This window comes from Drosophila hydei, unplaced genomic scaffold (assembly GCF_003285905.1).
Source record: "Drosophila hydei strain 15085-1641.00,03,60 unplaced genomic scaffold, DhydRS2 tig00000001-arrow-pilon, whole genome shotgun sequence".
NCBI lineage: Eukaryota > Metazoa > Arthropoda > Insecta > Diptera > Drosophilidae > Drosophila > Drosophila hydei.
Genome location: NW_022045643.1, coordinates 11,206,601 through 11,229,126, shown reverse-complemented (window position 1 = coordinate 11,229,126; position 22,526 = coordinate 11,206,601). Strand labels below are relative to the sequence as shown.

General features: G+C 46.0%; 3 protein-coding genes and 1 non-coding gene across 5 annotated transcripts; 3 read left to right on the top strand and 1 right to left on the bottom strand.

Moving 5' to 3' along the window:
• The first annotated feature begins 60 nt into the window (after nt 1–60).
• Nucleotides 61–3,206, top strand: LOC111603453 (G patch domain-containing protein 1 homolog). Its single transcript, XM_023321043.2, has 3 exons — nt 61–248; nt 299–1,714; nt 1,774–3,206. The coding sequence occupies exons 1-3, from the start codon at nt 191–193 to the stop codon at nt 3,195–3,197; spliced, it is 2,898 nt and encodes a 965-aa protein (XP_023176811.2). The 5' UTR covers nt 61–190; the 3' UTR covers nt 3,198–3,206.
• A 74-nt stretch (nt 3,207–3,280) lies between these two features.
• LOC111603468 (cubilin homolog) lies at nt 3,281–18,450 on the bottom strand. The gene is made up of 17 exons (XM_030225285.1): nt 17,836–18,450; nt 16,746–16,852; nt 16,389–16,693; nt 14,726–16,327; nt 14,469–14,662; nt 13,937–14,411; nt 13,695–13,884; nt 11,894–13,194; nt 9,386–10,267; nt 8,979–9,136; nt 7,123–8,918; nt 4,780–7,048; nt 4,546–4,722; nt 4,336–4,474; nt 3,935–4,104; nt 3,562–3,847; nt 3,281–3,497 (listed from the first exon to the last, which is right to left on the bottom strand). The coding sequence occupies exons 1-17, from the start codon at nt 18,382–18,384 to the stop codon at nt 3,286–3,288; spliced, it is 10,812 nt and encodes a 3,603-aa protein (XP_030081145.1). The 5' UTR covers nt 18,385–18,450; the 3' UTR covers nt 3,281–3,285.
• Nucleotides 18,451–19,298: 848 nt separating this feature from the next.
• Nucleotides 19,299–19,370, top strand: Trnaq-uug. The gene has a single exon. It is a non-coding gene; the product is annotated as a tRNA-Gln (tRNA).
• Nucleotides 19,371–20,866: 1,496 nt separating this feature from the next.
• LOC111598383 (2-amino-3-ketobutyrate coenzyme A ligase, mitochondrial) lies at nt 20,867–22,487 on the top strand. Of its 2 annotated transcripts, none has more exons than XM_023313593.2 (4): nt 20,867–20,971; nt 21,066–21,271; nt 21,330–22,191; nt 22,251–22,487. In XM_023313593.2, exons 1-4 carry the CDS (start codon nt 20,938–20,940, stop codon nt 22,406–22,408), a joined length of 1,260 nt encoding a protein of 419 aa, XP_023169361.2. In that variant the 5' UTR covers nt 20,867–20,937; the 3' UTR covers nt 22,409–22,487. The 2 variants fall into 2 exon arrangements, with proteins under 2 accessions (XP_023169361.2, XP_023169360.2); XM_023313592.2 differs by having other exon boundaries at nt 20,867–20,977.
• The last annotated feature ends 39 nt before the right edge of the window (nt 22,488–22,526 follow it).

The window sequence follows — 22,526 nt, the reverse complement described above, 5'->3', positions numbered from 1 at the left end:
GAATGAAGGTTCAGCAATGATTTCAGAACATCGATATATCGCAAAGCAGTTTATATGAAATATTGTGATATTCGAAATTATAGCAGTCTGGCAGCACTGTCATCTTGTTTACGTTTATTTGCCAGCTGAGCGCGAACTAAATGGACTGAAAGTTGTGAACAAACTAAATTTCGTAAACTAATAAATAAATATGGACGAGGAAGAGCATTTACACCGGTTTGGCACACCTTTGGAGCCACTTGAGAAAGGTAAGTATTGTGAAAATACAATAAAATGTATTAATTATATATGTTTTCAGATGAGGTGCCTGCCAAGAAGCCGCTAGCGATTGAGGATCAAATTGTTAAGGATGAAAATGGTAAACGCCGGTTTCATGGTGCCTTTACTGGGGGCTTTAGTGCTGGTTTTTGGAATACCGTTGGTTCGCTGGAAGGTTGGACGCCACAGAATTTCAAGAGTTCACGCGGCGAAAAAGCGAGCAAAGTGCAGCAACGGCCTGAAGACTTCATGGACAAGGAGGATTTGGGTGAATTTGGAATTGCCCCCCAGGGCATTCGCACACGAGATGAATTCGCCAAGGAGAGCGAGCAAGAGCAACGAACGGGTCAGCGCAAGCGTAAGCTTATGCAGCCACAGGTGGCTGGACCCATTCCCGGTGTACCTGTCCTAGAACAACTGTTACGTCCCGTACGTGATAAGGTTGCCGTACGCATACTAAAGAGCATGGGCTGGAAGCCCGGTCAGGGAGTGGGCCCGCGACAAACGCGCAAAGAAAAACAACAGGCAACAGCGCGCAACAAAAGGGAACAATACTTGCTGGACCATTACGGCGATGAGGGCCTTCCACAGTTGAGCAAGCAACAGCACAGTGCAGCTGAAGATGAGGATGATAAAGACGAAGACGAAGATGAGGATGACGACGTTACCTTTGCTCCCGATGACTATGAGCCCATGTTTTATACTCCCAAAGACAATCGCTTTGGCATGAGTTACTCGGGTCTCAGCCGTGCACCAGTGTTGTCAAAGAGCAGCACGATTGTAGCACCCATGCAGCACATTAACCTCTTTGGCCAGCTGGAGACAGCGGCTAAGCAGAAGCAGCTGTCCATACGCGGTCAGGCCTTTGGTGTGGGAGCGTTCGAGGAAGAGGACGAGGATATCTATGCAAGGGACGACATGACACGCTATGACTTCTCGCTGGCGGATAAACAGCCCAAACAGAAGAAAACGCAGCATGTGCAACAGCGTCATGTGATCGATGGCTTCAGCGAGGACAAGACTAATAGCACCCACAATAAGCCGTATGCAATTGATTTGCCCCGTGACTTTCAGCCTCGCAACTGGCTCCAGCGTCGCAGCCGGTTTACGCCCTTGGATGCAGAACGTGCGCGTAAAATAGCCGAAACGGACTATAAGAAGGCGGGCCTAGGTAGACATGATCTAAATCCGGAGCAACGTGCTCAATTGCTTGGCGAGTCACAGGCCAAAAAGAATCCCTTTAAGACGGGAAGTAGTGTCAGCACACAACAGCAGCAGGAACGCAGCAAGTCCTTGCTTGAGGCAATTACCGCTAAGAGTAGCAATTTTACGAAGGGTGGACTCATTACCACAACCGGCGAGGAACTGCCGGTGGCGTCGATTGAGCTCAGTAAAGAGCTGCAGCAATCTAATGCTGCACTCCAGGCACAGGCTGCCAGCAAGACAAAGAATTTAGGTATGTATGCAACTGATATAATGCAAGCAATATCCATGTCAATTGTTTTTTCATCGCAGCATCTAGCAAACCCACCACTGGATTCAAGCCTTTTCTGGCAGACGAAGCTAAGCAAGAACGCTATGAGAAGTTTCTGGCAGCAAATCTTAAAGACGATAAAGAGATTACCGAATTTCTGGCCGAACTACAGCCTGTAACGCTGTCTTTGTGGGATCGTGAAATGGAGAAAAAGGAGTTTGTGCAGGCGGCAAAAATCTATCGACCACTGGCCGGTCTCATGCTCGACAGATTTGTTTCAGAGGCGACGGTGCAGGCACAGAAAGCAGAGGAAGTTCGACCGGAAGAGAAGCTTAAAATTGTTATGAAGCGCACAAAGGTTATGTGGAAGCCTAGCGCGTTGCTATGCAAGCGTTACAATATCGCGGAACCCTTTGGTGGTGCTCTACCAGAAGCCGAAAAGGAACTAAAAGGCAAAGCCAAAATGTCAATATTTGACTACTTAGAAACTTCAGTCAATACCAAAGCGAATTTCCAGACGCCTACCATTATCCCCAAGCATATCGAGCCACCCAAGCAACAGCAGCTGCAATTGACGCCGTCAACTTCGCAACCAGCAACAGCAGCCAGTGCCGAGGAGAAGGAAGTAGAATCGACGGTAATAGCACCGCTGAACTCTGCCAACAGTCCTGCGGCCAAGCCTGTTTTTGTGCCAAGGACGCCTCTGGAACACGCGGTAGAGGCAGCACGTGATAAGCCCATTTCCGAAAAGACTGATCTCTTCAAGAGTATATTCGATGACAGTGACGAGGAGCCAGAATCTACGGCAGCACAGGAACAGCAGCAGCAGCAGCAGCTCCAGACGAATGTTAAAATAAATGACATGCAAGCTGCTCTGGGCCTGCCAAGCACCACAATCACGTCTGCGGCTGCGGCCAATTTGTTGCGGAACAATTCACCACCACGAGGCATATTTGCGGCTCTATTCAAGCCAGCAGAGGAGCAGGTGAACAAGCCGACAGAACCAGCTCCAGCTAAGTTTGCGCCCATTGAAGGCAACAAGTTGAAAATTGCATACAAATCGCGCGAGGAGCGGCTGAAAAACGATAATGAACTAGCCATGGCAGAGGTGCCACAAGTGGACCTCTACGGGCCGAAGCTACCCAGTCAGCTGAAGCCAACTGAAACCCAGGCCGAGGCAAGCATCGATGCCAAGCTGCAACAGCTCTGGCAGCAGCACGCGCCAAAGAAACGCAAAGCGGAACGTTGGGTGGAACGCACGCTCAGCAGCACCGACGATAGCGACGAGGATAGCACCGATTCCAGCAGTGACGACAGCAATAAAGCCGCAGCAAAGGCTAAGAAATCAAAGACCAAGAAGTCCAGCTCCAAGAAGTCCAAGAAGTCAAAACAGAAGGCCAAGAAAAAGTCGAAGAAGAGCGAGAAATCAAAGCACAAGTCCAAGAAGAAGAAAAGCAAGCACTAGCGCCAAGAGGGATATAAACTATTTATTTCCTTAAGTTGAAAACCAATTACATATAAACATGTATTATATATAGTAAACCCGAATGGAATTATTCAACGTTGTAGTACAATTGAAATCCAATTCCATCAAAGTTGGGCGATTTTTTGGCCACGACTCTTATTTTATTGAACTTCACCAAGAATGCGGCCGGTTCCACTTGACCACAGAAAGTGTGATGCAATTTCTCGCTGAAGTCGGGCAGCACCTCGTAAACCTTGATGTTATCCAGCTGGCAGTTGGCCTCAGAGCCCATGTCGAACGCTAAGTATTAGATAAGTCAGTTATTCGTATATAGAATATGCATTTGAGATGCTTTCGAACTTACTTTTGAAAGAGAATTGCAGAGTTCTGCCCCCCGGCACGGATATGTGCCAGCTGCAGTCCGAATAGTTGCGATTATTGTAGTCAGGATTCGTGAATTGGCCTTCTAGAGTGTTTAACTCGCCACCACAGCCCGGGAGAAGCTTGCTATCCGCGGAGTAATATGAAATCTGCAGATAGCTCACACCCGAGCCCGATAAACGTATCGCATTTGATTGGCTATGAATGTATGCGTTATAGACGCTATCTGGTAAATTATAGATCGAACGATTTGTCCGAAGATCCGTTATCTATAAAGTAAATTTGAATAGAAATAGATATAGATATATATATAGAAAATACAATATAAAAAAATATTAAATAAATAATTTACTTACATTGAACATAGCAGGGCTGGATGTGTGCTCAAGACTGATGAACATTATTACGAATGTCAAGTAATATTTATCTGGGACCCGTATATCGTTGGTACAATTCTCTAGCTCCACTTCATCAAATGTATAATAATTAATCATGCCGCTCAGGGCGTTGTAAGTGTGATTGCAATCTATATTCATTCAATGTTAATGAAGTAAAGAATAATTTAATTGATTAATTGGTATAAGGATATGAATCAAGCCTTTCTATGTGATGCTCAAAGAAATAGATAAGCAAAAAGTTTAAGAGAGAGAGGAATAGTTTAGAAAAGACGTCGAGTCATAGCAGCAGTAAAAACATTCTGAGATAAAGTACTAAATTATGAGATCCAGCTTAAGCTCTCTTAGTTATGTGGACCTACTTGGTTTTTTATGAATAGATATATCAATCGCGTCCAATTCTTCTTGTCTGCTGCTGTGGAATGTCAACGTGAACTTGGTATTATTTCCGATTCCCACAGAGGTATTATGGAATTGGCCGCAATAATGTTTGTCGTTCTCCTAAGAGTTGAAGTATTTAGATTTGTAGCTTAATAATTTTTAGTTTTAGTTTTAGTTTGAAAGGAGCTCACATTTTCTATGGAAATGTACAGGTAATCGATGCATTTGCCTGTCACCTGGGACACATCCTGTAGCTGCACCGATTTCAGTTCAACTTCGAACGGAGAATACGTTTTGAACTCCCACACACAGTGAATGCTGCCTCCCACGCTGGTTTGGTTGCTGTTACTCATGCGAATATTCACGGTCTGTGGAAAGATATAAATGGCAAACAAAGTGTCCAGGGCTAAGGATCTATAACGCACCTCATTTGAGAACAGGTTTTGCTTGAACTGACCGCAGACAGTGGCCTCCATTTGCAGGATGAGCTCGAAGCTGATTCCATTCTGCTGAGCCACCGTTCCGCTCAGCTTAATGAGCAGGTCCGTGGTCGAGCTGAAGAGCTTGGTGCCGTTGCCGACGACGGCTGAGTAGATGCCCAGGCTGGTGCTGTCCCTATCGAAGCCATCGATCACCTCCAGAGTGTTGCAGCTATCTCGACTGCAGCGATTCGCGTTTAGCTGCAACTGCTTTAGCCACACTGAGAGCCGATAGCCGGGCACTGCACTGGCCCGGAAGAAGCACTGCAAATCGTCGGAGCCATTGGTGTCATTCAGCTGGTAGTGGCGCACCAGACTCATCCGTGTGTTGCCCTCGTCCAAGGCCAGATGCTCATTGCAGTTGGGCGTGAAGTGAACGCTGGCTAAGAAGTCGTGCCCGCTGGGCTGGCGATAGTCAAACAACTTGGATACAATGGTTGCCTCGTTGCTGTCCACCATAACACTGGGATTGCTTAGATTGCCGCAGAAGCGGCCAAGGCTCTGCTCCTCACTCACCGCATTGCCTCGATAGATGCTCACATGGCTTTGCTGGCAGAGATAGCTGCTCTCAATTTCCATGGACTTAAAGTGTATAAGGATCGCATGCTGCGCTGGCGCCAACACATGCCACTCACAGCTCTGCCCGCGCATATTGCCCACTGGCGGACGCAGCGTAAAGGGTGCCCTGTGGCTGCCGCCACAGCCAAGCAGCTGGTATTGCAGCTCCAACGAAATACTTACTACCGGCGTGGGCGTGTACATAATACGTACTTTCTTATAGCCAGTCACCTCGAAGTTGGGACACTGCCTACCAAGCGCCTGCTCCTGCTCGTGCACGCCATCATGGCGATAGGCCTCGAAGTCAGCCAGGCGACAGAGTTGCGCAGCGGAACGCAATGAAGATTTTTTAACCACGCTGACCAGCAGCTGATGTTCGGTGTCTGTCGTTACCTCAATGTTGCACTGTTTGTCTGGCATGAGACTAAGCGTGATAAATCTCAACGTTTGCAGCTCTGTGCTGGCGACCAGTTTCGTGTCGCAGCTGGGCGCGACGACAAAGGTGAAGCCATCGCCTGTGACCTTGTCATCGGTGCGAAACACAATTCGCATGCTGTTGGCCTCAACGAAGAGCGGATCGGGCATCTGTCGACCGCAGTACTTGGCTATGGGCTGCCACATGCCTTGACGGAATGCGAGCACCTCCAGGTAGTCGTGGCTGCAATTGGGCGCCGTTTCAATGAAGAATCTGCCCTGAAAGTGCAGCACCAGTGACAGTTGACCTGCTGCACGAAACTCCCAGCTGAGCTCCATGTTATTCCTATAGCTCTGAGCATCAATGCTGATGGGCGGAGTTGGCTGCCGCCAGACCTTTATTACATTGCCCCAGCCCCCAAGGAACTTGGGCTTGCTGGCCTGCAGCTGAAACTGACTGTTGCCAGCCTGATACGCAGTGGCATGGTAGCGCAGCAAGATCTGTGGCGCGTTCAGTAGTGTGGTGTTCAGCTTCGCTACATTGCCACAGATCTTATGATCAGATATCAGGAGGTATTCGCGTTCGCAGCTATCGCTGAAGCTGAAGTTGCCATTTAGTTCGTATCCGTCACTATTGTGCAGTGTCCATGAGCACTCCAGCTGGCCGAAGTGCTCACCCAATTGAGGTAGCTCGATTATGCTGCCCTCCGCCAGCTCCAGATCTCCGCCGCAGGCGTATCGCCGGTATGTGGCCCGGAAATGCGTAGCATCGATCTCCATCGGTTTGCTTAGCGTCAAGTGACCGGCTGTGGTGGCCATCGAATAGGTAACATTCTCTAAGATCAAATTCATTCTTATGTTAGAGACATCATCACACAGCTGAACAGTCGCTTGCAGGCCTCGGCTCGCACGGCGATACTGCTGCACCGTAAAGCTGATCGTGGTGCCAGGATCGTTAACAAAGCTAACTGTGCAGTAATAGCTGGGCAGGCTTATCAGCTGCTCGTTAGATATGGTGCCGCTGGCCCGGCTGCCAATGTCGTCTGGACAGGGCGAGGCTTCACTGGAGCTAAAGCGCGCTCGCAGTGTGACCGTTTGCTGCGTGATCTTCATGCGAACCATCATAAAGTTTTCCGTGGATCTAATAATGCCGTTGCCATCGTAATCTTTTGGATGGAACTCAGTTATTTTGGACAAATAGATTGGATCGTTGTAAAAGCTAAAGGGCTTCCTTGCCATTAATCTATGCCGTGAAAGGTACAAAGTTCGAATTATCATAGCCAATAGACCCACAGACCCGCAAGCCCCTATACTTACGTCGAAGTCATGTTCCTGAAGTCAGCCAGATTGAGAAACTCGAGACGCACCCGCTGTCCCTTGGGCACTGTCACACGCCAAGAACAAAATCGAATGTAGTTCGGCCTCACAGGTTTCTTCAGCTCCAATTCGCCACTGGCCGCATTCACCTTCTGCTGGCACGTTCCCAGAAAGGACTTGTATTCGAGCCTGAAGCCCCGGTACGTGTTATTCAGCTGCTTCGTGACGAAACGCAGTGCCACCTGATTAGTGGTAAGTGGAATTGGAAGAGGAACGCTCTGATTGCCAAATAGTGTTTTGACGATGCGTCGCTGATCGCTGAGATCCAAAATTTCAATGCGGTCGAGCGACTCGGCGTCGGTCGTCGCAACAAACGGCAAATGCAGATCAGTGAAGTTCAATTCAATGTGCGTACTCGTTAGCGTGTGTATGCTGTACTCGCATACAGCTGGCTTGGGATAGGCGCCCAGTGCAGGATAGTGATTCGATTCGATGACGCCGCTCTGCGAGGTGAACTGGCCGCCGCAGCTGCTAAGCGAAACGTTCAACCGGAAACCGCCCCACGGCTGATCCAGCTGCGTCTGGTAGTGCACCAGTAGGAGATTGCCAGAGCTGTACGTGGTGCCAGTGCGTCGGCAGGTGCGCAGCAGCTGTCGAGCTAGCGTTGTGCTGCCATCGTAGAGCTCAATGAATTCCTTGTCGCAGTTGCGCTGGCTCAGGTCAAAGCGGTCCACGAAACTGGCTGCTATGGTCTCGCCTGGCGGAGCAATGACCACCCAGGTGCAGTCGGCGTGAGGATGCGGATAGTAGGGGTAGCCGGGAGAGCTAATGTTGTAGCTGCTTGCAAAGTGGGTGAGACGAACTTCTTCATCGCATTCATTGAACTCCCGGTACGTTAGATTCCAACTACGCTCCACAGATCGCAGGCTGAGCTTCGTCGACGGATACACATATCGAACGTAGGCATGCGGTCCGCTGGTGCGATAGCTGCGCACCGTATTGTAGCCCAACTGATTGCAAAACTTACCCGGCGCCAACTGTGGGGCATATGCGTCTAGGCCATCATAGATGATGCCGTAGTGCAGGCAGGTGGTGTTCAGTGCAGTTTCATTGTATTCAATCGAGATCTCAATCACTCGGCCGCGGCGCACTTCAATGTGCCACTCACAGCCGACGTCATTGGTGCTCTGCAGCCTTTGCGAGTAGGAGTTCAAGATGGTGCCCACGGAGCCCGTCATATTGGAGCCGCATTCTGTGTTCACGAGCGACCTGAACCCGGTGCCGTTGATCGTTGGGTCCGTGACAAATTGCAGCCTGATGTTCGGGGTGCCGTGCACACGGCTTATCCGACGTCCATTATACGCGCTGCTGTTGCAGATGCGCAGCTGTTCCGGCCAGTCGATCATATTGCTCGAGGTTTGTATGCTCAAATAGTCGAATTGGCAGTCACCTGTGGCCTCCAGCTGCGCTTCAAACAGATCCACATAGGCGTGCTTGGTTGGATCTTTCGTAGAGAAGGTCCACTCGCAGCGCAAGTTCGGCTTGTAGCCCGGATAGCCGGGCGAATTGAGCCTAACCTGGGCATTGTCCAACGTATACTCCTCATTGCACATGTCGCTCTTTAGAGTGACATTCGACTTGAGCTCCTCACTGCGCTGTACGCGCCACTGCACTCGAAAATGATCGAAATTCGTATTCACAGTCCTAAGATAGATCACGTTACTGCTCGAGGTGAACTGCCAGGGCGAGATCCCTATGCCAATGGGCAGCGCAGTGTCATCGTAGCCATCGAACAGCTGTAGATTGTCTATTGTGAAACAAGTCGTGGCCATGTCTACTGCGCATTAGATGCTTACCAGGAGCCCAGTGTTGTATTCCCTGAAGTTCAGGATCACCACGCGCTCGCGCTCTGTGAAGATGCGCCAGGTGTAGGGCTGATCGTCGCTTTGTATGGCCAACTTTGAGGGCGATTCGATGGTGCCATTTGTGCCTTCCGTTAGCTCGTTGTCGTGCACTGAAATAAATTCCTGGCTAAGTCTTATTCTACGCATTAATGAGCTCAAAAGAGAGTCCCATAAGTCTGTCTGTACTTTGTCAGATTACTTAGAGCCCCAAAGTTTGGGAACTTGTTGAGTTCCTCTGCAGCTATGAATATGAGATCGACCCTTTGGGCCCTTTAGAATTGTATTTTGCAGTGGCTAAAAGGTTTCTTAATTGCGATCTTCATCTTCATCTTCAGTAGGGGAGACTTCACTGTACTTACCATAGCTCCAGCGCAGCTTGAAGCCACTGGCGCTGCTGCCAGCCTGACTGCGAAACTTGATCCACAGCTTGGATTTGACTAAAAGCGGCTCGGTGGGCAACTCGTTGTCACAGTAGAGGCCAAGCAAAGGTCCCAGCAGCCCAGCACGCAGCTCCAGAAAGTCCGTATTGCAGTGATCCGATTTGACAATGTCCATTGCCTCGAATGTTAGCTCCATGGCATTGCCATCGCGCGTTTCCAGCAGCCAGACGCACTCCACATTCGCCGGATAGCTGTTCGGATAGTTGGGCGAGCTGAGGGTGCCACGCACGGAAGTTATATTGCCGCCGCAGGAGTTCTCAATGGTGGAGTAGTGCGCCATGAGGGCTACGCCGCTCGCCTGGATGGCCAGCCTGTTGGTTGGCAGCAATAGCTGGGCAGGATGCTCCTCACAAAGATCGAAGTACACCACATCGTCGAGGGCATTCAGCACGCGCAAGCCTGTCGTGCAATTGCCAGCTGATGCCGTGCAGCCTTGACACTCCAGCTGGTGTATGCTCAGACTGATCTTGGTGCCCTCCGGGGCAATGATGGTCCAGTAACACGTCTCATCCAAACGGGAGCGCAGATAGCCCTCGCCCTCTGTCCGCGTTCCGCCGCACACCTGCTCAAAGTGCAGCGAGAACTTGCCCCAAAAGCCGGCTGACACCCTGAGGTGCAAGCGCAAATGATTTTGCACCACTTTCGTGCTGGGAAACGCTTCGCCACAGGCTCGCTTTATCAACTGTTCCTTGCCGCCATTGGCGTCGCTTAAGTGCGACAGCTCCAAGCTGGCGACACTGCAGTTGGCCGACTCGGTCAAGTTGAACGCATCAAACATTAACAAGAAGCCATAGGTGTCAGCTACCTGAAATACAAGGATTAGCCTAAATAAGAAGATGCTACTCAATGAACAAGGGATATTCAAATGCGATCCTTCTTTTAACGTGTGTTGCTTCATAGCCGAGAAGTCCACTTTCAATTATCTTTCTGTATTATTAGAAGTTTCTAGATGTACATATATATACTATCCTCTTCTTCCCTCGATTTCATTTCTGTTGTCCTCTGGACATCGCTTCTTTTGGTGTATTGCTCTATGCTTTTCCTGTTCTTTTTTCTTCATTTATCTCTAATACTCTCTTCTCCTTCCTCCTTCTTCTGTTCTCTTTGTTTACCTTTTTTTATTTTCTCTTAATTACTTTTAGCTTTCTTTCTTCTTTTATTTGTTCTTTTTATCTTCATTTGTCTTCTTTTCTCTAATATTTTCTTTTCCTCTCTTTATCAATAACTTTCTTTTCTATCCTCTCTTCATTTAAATTCCCTTTTTTATTTTCTCTGAGTTACTTTTATCTTTCTTTCTAGCTTTGCTATCTACGCTTTTCTTGTTCCTCTTTTAGCTTCACTTTACTTCTTTTCTCTAATATTTTCTTTTTCCTCTCCTTATCCATGCCTTTCTTTTCTCTGCTCTCTTCAATTAAATTCCCTTTTTTATTTTCTCTTAGTTACTTTTACCTTTCTTTCTACCTTTGTTATCCATGCCTTTCCTGGCATTCCAATATCTTCATTTATCTTCTTCTTTTATAACATTTTATTTTCCCCTCTCCTTTTTCTCTTCTCTTTTATTTCCCTTTTTATTTTCTTTTAATTACTTTTATCTTTTTGCCACCTAAATTAATTATGCTTTTCCTGTTCTTCTTTTATCATCAATTGTATTGTTTAATATTTTTTCATCTCATCTCTTTTATTTTTTATCTTTTTTTATTGTCTTGTCTTGTCTTCTTTTCTCTAATATTTTCTTTGTTCGCTCCTTATCAATAACTTTCTTTTCTATCCTCTCTTCATTAAAATTCCCTTTTTTATTTTCTCTGAGTTACTTTTATCTTTCTTTCTACCTTTGTTATCCATGCCTTTCCTGGCATTTCGTTATCTTCATTTATCTTCTTTTTTATAACATTTTATTCTAACATTTTATTTTTATTATTATAACATTTTATTTTCTTTTTAATTACTTTTATCTTTTTTTCTACCTAAGCTATTAATGCTTTTCCTGTTATTCTTTTATCCTTAATTTTTCTTCCCTCTCCTTCTTCTCTTCTCTTTTATTTTTTATCTTTTTTATTGTCCTGTCTTGTCTTCTTTTCTCTAATATTTTCTTTGTTCGCTCCTTATCAATAACTTTCTTTTCTATCCTCTCTTCATTAAAATTCCCTTTTTTATTTTCTCTGAGTTACTTTTATCTTTCTTTCTAGCTTTGCTATCTACGCTTTTCTTGTTCCTCTTTTAGCTTCACTTTACTTCTTTTCTCTAATATTTTCTTTTTCCTCTCCTTATCCATGCCTTTCTTTTCTCTGCTCTCTTCAATTAAATTCTCTTTTTATTTTCCCAAATTACTTTTATCTTTTTTCCTCCCACTATTTCCTCCCGTCCTCCTTTTTTGTTCTTCTGGTATCTTGTCTCGTCATCTCTTTTCTTAGATAAATCACTTTCAACTTGCCTCTAAGCGCCATACGCACTCGAAATTCTCGTCAGAGATGTCGTTGCCTTGCCCTTGGAAGTTGGGCGATGTTATTACTCCATTAGAGGTGCTCACGTAGCCGCCGCAGGCAGCCTTGAACATGACATAGCTGGCTTTCATGTATTTGCGGGAACGTTGGGCACTGCTATGGAAGCGCACCCGCAGCTCGTTGGCAGGTGAAATGAGCGTTTGCACGGCGGACTCGACGTGGCAGCTGCTGTAGAGTAGGTGCGATGAGTTGCTGTCAGCGAGGACTGAGAGCAGGTCGTCACTGCAGTCGCGCTGCGACGTCTCAATGTGCACTTCCTTGAGGAGCAGACGTATTTGATTGCCCTCGGGCACTGTGATCAGCCACTCGCAGTCGACATCCACGCTGTAGGGGGCATTGGGTGTTTCGAAGGAGCCCGCCATTCCTTGAAGCTCCTCGCCGCAGCCAAGGCGCTTGTATTCAGCATGAAATCCCTGCGCCTCCGTCGAGCTGTCGCTACTGAAGCGGATCAGCACGCGATTACCCACGCTGGTGAAGTCAAAATCTTTGGCGTTGCACAGGCGACGCTCGCTGATGAGTTGCTCGTCGCGATAGTCGCTCAGCGACACATAGTCAAAGTCGCAACTAGTTGGACCAAACTGCTCAACGGTCAAGTGGGAGAAGGACAGTTGGATGCGATTGTTTCGTGCGCCGCCACGTATGTCCCACTCGCAGTTCGCGTTGGCCGGATAGCTGTCCGGAAAATTGGGTGTTTCGATGGCGCCTCGCATCTCTTCCAGCCGCACACGACAGTTGGTTGAGTAGTCCAATACAAAGTCAATGCCTTCCGGCGTCTCCTTATCAACATTATAGCGAACCACGACGTGATTGCTGCTGGAGTTTAATAGCAGCCGCCGACCTTCGTTTCGGCAACTCCAAGAGATTGGCTTGCTGCGCGTGCTGGGTCCATCAAAAATAGTCAACTGGCCATTGCACAGACCGGGGTCCTGGCTCTGCAGAGACAGCTGCACAGTGGAGCCCTGAGCCACACTGATCTGCCAGTCGCAGCACACTGCCCCACGGTTGTTCTCTATGCTGTGCGGCGAGTGGATGGCACCCGTGGGCGAGCTGAGCTTGCCGCCACAGCCCGTAGCCAACTGCTGCCAAGTGATATGGAAGCCAGTCTCCTCGCCATAGTTGTCCGAGTGAAAGTGCAACCACAACGCATTGCCGTATGACGGTACACGCGGTGGTATGCGGTTGCCACAGTAGAGCCCAATGAGCGGGGACGTAGGCTGATCACCATTCCTATATGGATGGAGGGAATGCGAGTTGAGAGAGTGAATCTTGGGTCTAGTTCATCTGTAAGCTAACAATTCTAGATGCACAGAGCTTAGAGCTGTAGCTGGAGCTTAGCTTGGGATGGGCTCTAATCTGTGCCGAGGACTAGCCTAGTCCTAATTTGTATGGCTTTTTTGTGTTTTGAGCAGACTGAGGAAACTATCCAAAATGTGGATTAAATTTAATTTAAATTTAAAACGCGTGAGATATGATCAAAGAATCGAATTTTGAGTATGATTCTTAATCCATTCGTATTGCAAAGCTCTTTTCGATCATATTATATAGACATTTAAATAAAATATTAATTTATGTTAAATTCTAAATGAGCAAAAGTCTTTTGTGTTCTACTAATTCTAATAATAATCTGACATCTGATGTGAATTTGTTGCCTTAAGAGTAGCATCCCAGGGCTTATTTAAGTTTGTCATGGACGAAATATATAACATGTATCTTAAGCTGATCATTACCTTATCTCCAGATAGTCATCTGTACACCTCTCGGATGTGGTTTCCAGCGTAAAGTTGTGAACAATCAACTCAATGCGATTGCCGAGCGGCGCCTTGATTAGCCAAGTACAATTTGAGTATGAGGCATACTTTGCGGGCCAGTTCGGAGATTTGATGGTTCCAAATCGAGCTGTAGAAGTGATGCCGCACTCTGCAAATGAAATCGGTTGAAATGGGTTGTGGCCTAGACGTGCTTAAGGTACCTTGGTTGGCCAGTTCATATGTGATTGTCATTATATACAACATAGAAGCGCTTTCAGCAGTAACTGTTACCAGGTTCGAGTCGAAGTATTCACTGATACTGTCAGTGAGATGTGCGTGGCTTTGGTAACTGTTTAACAGTCTGCCTTCGGCGCCTGTGCTGTTGTCGTATATATTTATTTTGACATATTGCAGATAAGAGCTTCGCAAAATGATTTCCAAGTGCTTCTGGCCTGGTTCCTCAATGATCCACTGGCAGAAGTCTCTGCCAACATAAATATCAGAAGCTCCCCGGATTAATACTCCGCCATATTGTGCCGGGATAAAGCTGTATTCGATACGAAAGCCACGAGCGTGCTGCGGATTGCTGGCACCGTGGAAGACCAAGCGAGCTTGATTGTTCTCTGAGATCAGCAAGGTGTTCGTCAGATTTTTGAGCAAGCGTTGCTTCTCACTCGAGTTTAGGGACAGATACACCTGTGGATCAGACGAATCTTGAAAATAACTGTTACTTTTAGACTGTGGCTCACTCACATCCAGGTAGCTGGGCTGATCCTCAGGCTCTGCTTCACTAAACGATAGATCCGTGATGTTAATGCGCAAAAGGGTACTTGCTCTTCCACGTATTTGGTAGGTGCAGTTCAGTTGCTCCAAGTAGTAATTCGGATAGTTGGGACTAGTTATAACTCCACCTTCTGCAGCTCTGTCCGTATATGTGCCACTGCAAACTGAACAGGGATCATATTTTATTATATATATATTTTATTAATCAACCTGGTTGAGGGACCTACCTCGCGTGTAGCGCAGCTCAAAGCTTTTGCTCAACTCAATGCCGGACAGAGCATACTCATAGCGCAGTAGGATCACATTGCTCTTAGACGTAACGGGCTGCAGCTCATCCTGCTCTGGCTCTCCGCAATAGCGACGCAGTAGCGGCTCCTCATCAGTGCGTCCGTCGAAAATCTCCAGCTTCTGGAGGGAGCAGTCATGCAATAGCTTAACCCGCAGGAAGTTCAGCTCGATCTGCGTTCCAATCGGTTGTTCAATGAGATACAAACAGAGCTTGGCGTTCATGTGGCCGATAACAACGCCGCTCGGTTCGCTGAAGACGCCACCACAGCCCGGATGGCCCGGTACAACCTCGTAGTGCAGCTGGAACGAGCTGTCCGCGCGATTCAGGTCCGTGTGAAGCAGAATGTGCAATAGATTCGAAGAGCTGTGCAAGGGCGCCGGCTGTTCCGACTGGCAGGCCATGTAAAGCAGTCGGTCCGACTCCCAAACTCCAAGTGAATCCCCGTTGCTGCAGTTGGTCGACCATTGCCTGTTATCTACACCGTTGCCCAAAGTAATTTCATAGAAGCGCAGGATCACCCGATTGCCAAACGGCGCTCTCAAGACCCAACGGCAGCTTAGGCCGGGGCGCGCTTTGCCCGGATAGCTGGGCGAGCGCAAGACGCCACTGTCGCCCAGAGCCAGGCTTAAGGAACCGCCGCACCGCAACGGCTGTGAATGCCAAGTCAGATTAAAGCCTCGCCCCTGTGTCTCATTGTCCGAGCGGAACCAGAAGAACAGCTGCTCCTGGGTGGACACCACCTGGCCGTTGCCCAAAGGCAGCTGAGTGCCACAGAACCGTCCGATTTGCCTGGCGGTCAACGAGCTGCCATCGTGCAGCTGCAGAAAGTCGGCGCTGCAGTCAGCTGGCGTCTGCTGCAGATCGAACATGCCAAAGGTCACGTTCAGCACGAGGCCGGGGCGCGTGCGGATGATGAAGGCGCAGCGCTCATTGGGCTGATAGCCAGTGCTGCCGGGCGGCAACTGCAGGCGACCCGTCTCGTTGCGTAAGACGACGCCACAGTAGCTGCGCACATGGGAGCAAGTGCTGCCCGTGAAGCCGGACGGGCACACGCACCGATACCTATTGTTTGGCAGCAGACGGCAGATGCCGTTGTTCTCGCAGGGATTCGGATGGCAGGCATCAGCCTCGGCGCACAAGGCGCCCGTGTAGCCCGGTTGACATATGCAGCTGGTGCCGCGTCCACTGAGAACACAGGTGCCATTGTTCAGGCAGCGATGATCATCGCAGGGCCTCCGGCTGGAGTCCTCAGTGCAGCCATCAGCTCCGTAGCCATGGCCAAAGAATCCGGCAGGGCAACTGCAAACGACTGCTCCGGAAATGTACTCACACTCGGCACTTGAATGGCAAATGGACTCGCCGTTGCACGAGTTGGACTTGGCCTCACTGCAGACCCGACCATCGCCCGTCCAGCCAGGCGGACACCGGCCGCATCGAAAGGAACCTTCCGTATTGATGCAGTTGACCAAAGGGCGTTGACTGCAGCCCCCATTGTTGCCATCCTCGCACTCGTTAAGATCTTGGCAGTGCCTGCCATCACCTGGAATCAGATCAAATGGGCATCTTCTGGCATTCCTCAAATGTCATGGCGCTTGCCTCACCTGTATAGCCGGGCGGACAGGCGCCACAGCGAAAGCTGCCCGGCAAATTGATGCACTCATCGTGACAGGGATTCACATCTGGCGCACATTCATTCACGTCACGTGTACAGGGACTGGTGCTTGCTATGCTGACGTTCGTATCCGCCCAGGTCCAGCCCGGATCACAGATGCACACATAACCAGCCGCGTTGTTGGACGGCAAGCAGGTGCCATGGCTGCCGCACAGCTCCGCTGACTGATTGCTCAGGCAGGCGTGTTGGCGCAGACGACAATGAGCTCCAGAGAAGCCATTGCGACAAAGGCAGCTGCAAGATAACACGATAACAATATTCCGCTTGAATCTCCTGCTCCACTTACCGATAGCTGCCCGGCGTATTGATGCACTGCGCGTCATTCTGGCACACAGCCAAGTCAGTGCCGGCAAACCTAAAGCACTCGTTCACATCATCCTCGCAGGTCGCGCCCTGATATTAATTAAGAATCAGGAAGAAATATTAGTAAATTTCTATTGATCAATATTTCAGATTTTTATTTAGAAATTTTAATATTTATGCAAATTATATATATGTATTTTCTAATGATAATATAGATATAGATATATATTATATATACATATATATATTTACATATTTAATTACATATTTTTTTATATGAAATTTGGATTATTGATACAGAATCTAGAGATATATTTAACTTGTTCCTTATTAATTTTCATTATATTTGAATAATTCTTGTCTTGTGTCTTGTGTGGTTATTGATGAGTTGATTTTTTTATTTTCACAAGTTTTAGATAACCTTTTAATAGAGAAAGCCCTTTGAAACTGATAACCACATATTTGTAGCACTTCATCTCTCTTCTGTAGCTCGCTCTCTCTCAGTGTCTTCTCACAATATATACATATATATTGAATATACATTTGATTCCTTCTTAATATTTCTCAACTCTTCATTTTCTCTATCCCTTTCTTTGGCTCTCGTTTCTCTTCCTATTCTCTTCATTTTCTCTTCCTGTTTCTTATCTCTCTATATCTCTCTCTCTCTATCTCTATCTCTCTCTCTCTATCTCTATCTCTCTCTCTCTCTCTCTCTCTCTCGCTCGCTCTCTCTCTCTCTCTCTCTCTCTATCTCCCTCTGTTTATCTCTCTCTCTCTCTCTCTCCTCTCTCTCCAGTCTCCCTGCATCTATCTCTGCCTCTCTCTTGTTTTCTGCGTAGTCCCCATTCTCCATCTAAATTTCTCTCTTTCTGTGTCCCTCTCTCCCTCTTTCTCTCTCTCTCTCTCTTCCTCTATCTCTCTCTTTCCCTCTTTTTATTTTTTTCTTTACCTTACTTATTTATTTGTTCTCTCTCTTTCTCTCTCGTTCCATAGCTTTGCTTTATGATAACGCCCCGTTTTGTGAGCAACGTGCTTCGCTGTAGACGCCCACCCATTGTATTCAGCTTACTCACTTGCCAGCCTGTGGCGCAACTGCAGTAGAAGGCCTTGTAGGCGTCGTAGCAGGTGCCGCCATTCTTGCAGGGACTCGACTCGCAGTCATCCTTAAGCAGATTCGCCTCGAGAGTCATCAGGATGCTCGCAACTGTCTGGACACGCTGTATATCACGGCGTAGCACACGCTGCGTAGGTCCGGTGCGACGTGTACCATTCCGCGTATTGGACAACCATCTGCCCAAGCGCGTCAGATCGCGCTGCACGTTGCGGAACTGTTCCTTCAGCGCGTCCAGCGACAGAGGCTCCCGTCGTGCGGCAGTTGACTGCGCTCGCCGACGTCGCTGCAGCAGGGCAACAATGTCCACGTCGTTCAGGAGCAGTGTGGCTGCCTCGCCCATGAGGCGGAAGGTTATATTCTGATCTGTAGCCGCCTCAAAGAGCAGGGTACCGTCGTCGCTGCCATGGAGCAGTGCCTGCTCTCGTTCCCCGCTTGCCTTTATCCGTGGCACAGAGGCGCAGAGACACAGAGACAGCAAAGTCACAAACTGAGTTTTATCAATAGGCATCTTCACACATTTTTTAAATCAAACTAAAGTTCAGAGCAAATAAGTCAGATCACTTTTTTAGGCTATGCTCAGGCATAGAGAATGGCACAAGAACTGAAGCCAGCCAAACTAACTTCATATATTTTATATGCATTTAATGGGGGCGTATACCATGTTCCACTGAGATTACCCTGGATTCGTTGAATATCCGAATGGGAAACCTCGTCTTGTGCAGCTCAAATGCTATGCCCAGACTGTAGATAAGTAAAACCTTTTTTTGAAAATTAATAATAATAATTAATTAATTAATTATAGTTAACATAAAACTTTACGTTTTAAATATTAAATATTACACGTTCTTCCACTTAAAAATATAAATAAATAAAATCATAAAAATATCATCTTCGGATCATTATCATTATCATTATTAATAATAATTAATTAAGAGTAGTTAACATAAAACTTTACGTTTTAAATATTAAATATTATATGTTTTTCCACTCACAAAAATAACTAAATAAAATCATAAAAAAATATTTTCGGATCATTATCTGAAAATTAGCTGCAAATTGCTTATATATTTCTATCAATTACAATTACAGGGTATCTACTAGCCGGCCAGACAACTTTCAACTTTAGGTTTTTATCTACATAAGAAACATATGGATTTACAACATTTTACAAATATTTTTGTAATATTTTTAATTTATATTATAAATTGTATTAAATTGTAGTAAAATAAATTGTAATAAAATAAAAAATAGAAATCTTTCATTTCTGCAATTTTGTTCTCGGTTGCCAAATATTTATTCATTCATCGAAAATGTTATTAGAGTCGTGTTCATGCTGCTAATCGAATCGTAGTGTGAATCGTAGCGCACCAAGCACAGATGTCTTCACATATGTTTGTTGCTTAAGGCGCTGCAAAAGTGTGAGGTTCTATGGTGTAATGGTTAGCACTCTGGACTTTGAATCCAGCGATCCGAGTTCAAATCTCGGTAGAACCTGTTCAGTAAAATCTTTTTTTTTGACTTTTTAAATTTTTTTTATATTTGCAGAATTTATATATTTTTTGAAACTAAATAAAAAAGGTTTTCAATCAGCAAGTTATGTTTTCGTCAAGAAATTTTATTTTTTAATTCTAATTATAGCATTTAGCAAATTTAACATTTGTTTTGTCTTAGGTTTAAACAGTTAATTCAAATTAAATTTATTTATATGTATTTATTTATTTAATATATTTTAGCTTACCCAGTTTCTGATTATTCCAATGATAACTTATTTATTATATTCAAATGTTAATTAGACTGATGCAGATTATGAATAATTTAAGCTCTGTTTTTATATATATATAATGCTCAAATAACCTTTCTGCACCCTTTATTAGTAAGTTTTATTGAATAAATTAGTTATTAGTTCATGATCTACGGCATAGATGTACATGAAATATGTGCAAATTACATTAATTATATACATTTATTTACAAATAGTTAATTGATACATATAAAAATATAATTATATATTTATATATATAATATACACATGTCTTATCAGCTTAGTTTATTATTGAAATGCCACAAATCCCATCAAATTATGAAGTTCAAATCAAATGCAAAGCTTTGATGAATCTATACATATATCTGTATATATATATTTATATTTGTAGCAGAGCCTAATTGGCAATGACCTTGATAGTAATTGCATCGAAAGAGCTCTGCCTACAAAATAAAATAAATTTGTAAATGGCAACGACCCCAATATGTCACACTGTGCACGGTGGCTTTAAAAATAGATATTATTTAAAAGAAAAAGATTTATATACAATTTTTTTCTATTACAGATAAAGTATTATTAACATTAAATTTATTTGTTTTTCAATGTAACAAAAAAAATATTAATTAATTTAAAAAAAAACTAATCAAAAATGTAAATAAATATATTTGGAAATTTACACTGAAATAAAAGAGTCTTAAAAGCAATACCAGTTATTATTTTAAGCAAAAAAAAAAATTCTGAAAATATGTTTACACTTAACATAATTTATTTAAAAGACTAAATTTCATAAATTTGTAGAAATCCTCAAACGATTTGTCATGAGAGAGCTCTACCTTTATAGAACTTTCTGATTTGGTATATTAATGTTTGATGACATTTCAAGCAACTGACTTATAGATAGGAAACAATTGTGTTGCAAAAACTAAATAATAAAAGTTTATTTTGTACACTTGACTCAAATTTTCTCTTAGTGCTAGAGATAAAATGAACTCTAACAGTGTGCCAACGCAGCTATGACAACGAAAATGAAAGCAAATTCAATTCGTTTAGTAACAAACATTTCTGTACATAGTTATGAGTGATATATATATGCACATATATATACGCTGTTTATGTATTTATAAATCGGAAAAACAACAACGCCTTCTTCAGCCAGCTGTTATTGTTGCTGTTTTAGGGGGCCTGGTGCTGATTGTTGTCGTTGCTTGGCGTTCAGTTCCATGCGAGACGTTGAGCAGACTCGTGCCTGCTGCTAGCTGAAATCAAGTATACGCATTGAAATCAAGTATACGCTGCGCGATGCCAGCTTTTTCGAAAATATTGTCGCTGACCGGTTGGTGTACGTCGTGATGGCAATTGATATAATCGTTTCTCATATATATCTACTTTCCCATTATGCAATCCCCTTGTGCTTGTGCTGCTCACAGCTGGAAGGCAGCCAATGCGTCAGTACAGCGCCGCAGCACAATCGCAGCTGCGTGAGCTGCTCGGCAAGCAGCTGAGCGGCATTAAGGAGGCCGGCACGTTCAAGGCGGAGCGCATCATCACCTCATCGCAGAGCACGCAGATTACGGTGCAGGGCAGCGATCAGAAGATACTCAACTTCTGCGCCAACAACTATCTGGGACTGGCGGTAAGTGCTTGAGTCAGTTGTGGATGCCTCTCTTCAAACTCTGTAACAAATCTTTCAGAACAACCCGGAGATTGTGCAGTACAGTCAGCAGCTGCTGGGGAAGTATGGCGCCGGCTTGAGCTCTGTGCGTTTCATTTGTGGCACTCAGGATATTCACAAGCAGCTGGAGCAGAAGATTTCGCAATTTCATGGGCGGGAGGATACCATATTGTACGCCTCCTGCTTTGATGCCAATGCTGGCATCTTTGAAGCTATACTCACGCCAGAGGATGCCGTCTTCTCGGATGAGCTGAACCATGCGTCCATCATTGATGGCATTCGTCTGTGCAGGGCCAAGAAACAGCGCTATAAGCACCGCGATCTGGCTGATCTGGAGCAGCAGCTGCGCTCGACCGATGCTCGGCTCAAGCTGATCGCCACCGATGGAGTCTTCTCCATGGATGGCAATATAGCACCGCTGGCACGCATTGTCGAGCTGGCCAAGAAGTACGATGCACTAGTTTTCGTGGATGAGTGCCATGCGACGGGCTTCTTTGGGGCCACCGGTCGCGGCACAGAGGAGTACGACAATGTCATGGGCGAGGTGGACATTATCAACTCAACGCTGGGCAAGGCCCTGGGCGGCGCCTCTGGCGGCTACACCACTGGTCCTACCGAGCTCATCTCATTCCTGCGCCAGAAGTCACGCCCATATCTCTTCTCCAATACCCTGCCACCGGCGGTGGTCGCCGTGGGCCTGAAGGTCATGGACATGCTGCTCAGCTCAAGTGAACTAAGTCAGCGCGTCCAAAGCAATACCCAACGCTTCCGCCAGGCGATGACCAAGGCTGGCTTCACCATTGCCGGCGAAAATCATCCCATTTGCCCAGTGATGCTGGGCGATGCTCGTCTCGCATCCAGCTTCGCCGATGAGATGCTCAGTAAGTGTTTTCCTTTTACCTCTTTCCCTGCCTAATTAACTTGCTGTATCTTTACGCAGCACGTGGCATTTATGTCATTGGCTTTAGCTACCCGGTGGTTCCGCAGGGCAAGGCACGCATACGCGTCCAAATCTCTGCAGCTCACACAGAGTCAGAAATCGATCAAGCTATTCAGGCGTTCATCGAGGTGGGACGCTCACTGAAGGTCATCAAATAATTATGCAAACCTCAATGAGATTTGGTACAAGTTTTTGCATTTAGAATTATTTCAGGAAATTCGTTGGCATTTATGGAACTGCAGCACAGTTTCAAATATATATGATATTTTAGCAAAT

Coding starts and splice junctions, on each gene's coding strand:
- LOC111603453 (XM_023321043.2), top strand. CDS start 191: ATGGACGAGGAAGAGCATTTACACCGGTTTGGCACACCTTTGGAGCCA. Junction 249..298: donor TTTGGAGCCACTTGAGAAAG/GTAAGTATTGTG, acceptor ATATGTTTTCAG/ATGAGGTGCCTGCCAAGAAG. Junction 1,715..1,773: donor CAGCAAGACAAAGAATTTAG/GTATGTATGCAA, acceptor TTTTCATCGCAG/CATCTAGCAAACCCACCACT.
- LOC111603468 (XM_030225285.1), bottom strand. CDS start 18,384: ATGCCTATTGATAAAACTCAGTTTGTGACTTTGCTGTCTCTGTGTCTC. Junction 16,853..17,835: donor GTTGCGCCACAGGCTGGCAA/GTGAGTAAGCTG, acceptor AATTAATATCAG/GGCGCGACCTGCGAGGATGA. Junction 3,498..3,561: donor TCTGCAATTCTCTTTCAAAA/GTAAGTTCGAAA, acceptor TCTAATACTTAG/CGTTCGACATGGGCTCTGAG.
- LOC111598383 (XM_023313592.2), top strand. CDS start 20,938: ATGCCAGCTTTTTCGAAAATATTGTCGCTGACCGGTTGGT. Junction 20,978..21,065: donor ATTGTCGCTGACCGGTTGGT/GTACGTCGTGAT, acceptor TGCTGCTCACAG/CTGGAAGGCAGCCAATGCGT. Junction 21,272..21,329: donor ACAACTATCTGGGACTGGCG/GTAAGTGCTTGA, acceptor CAAATCTTTCAG/AACAACCCGGAGATTGTGCA.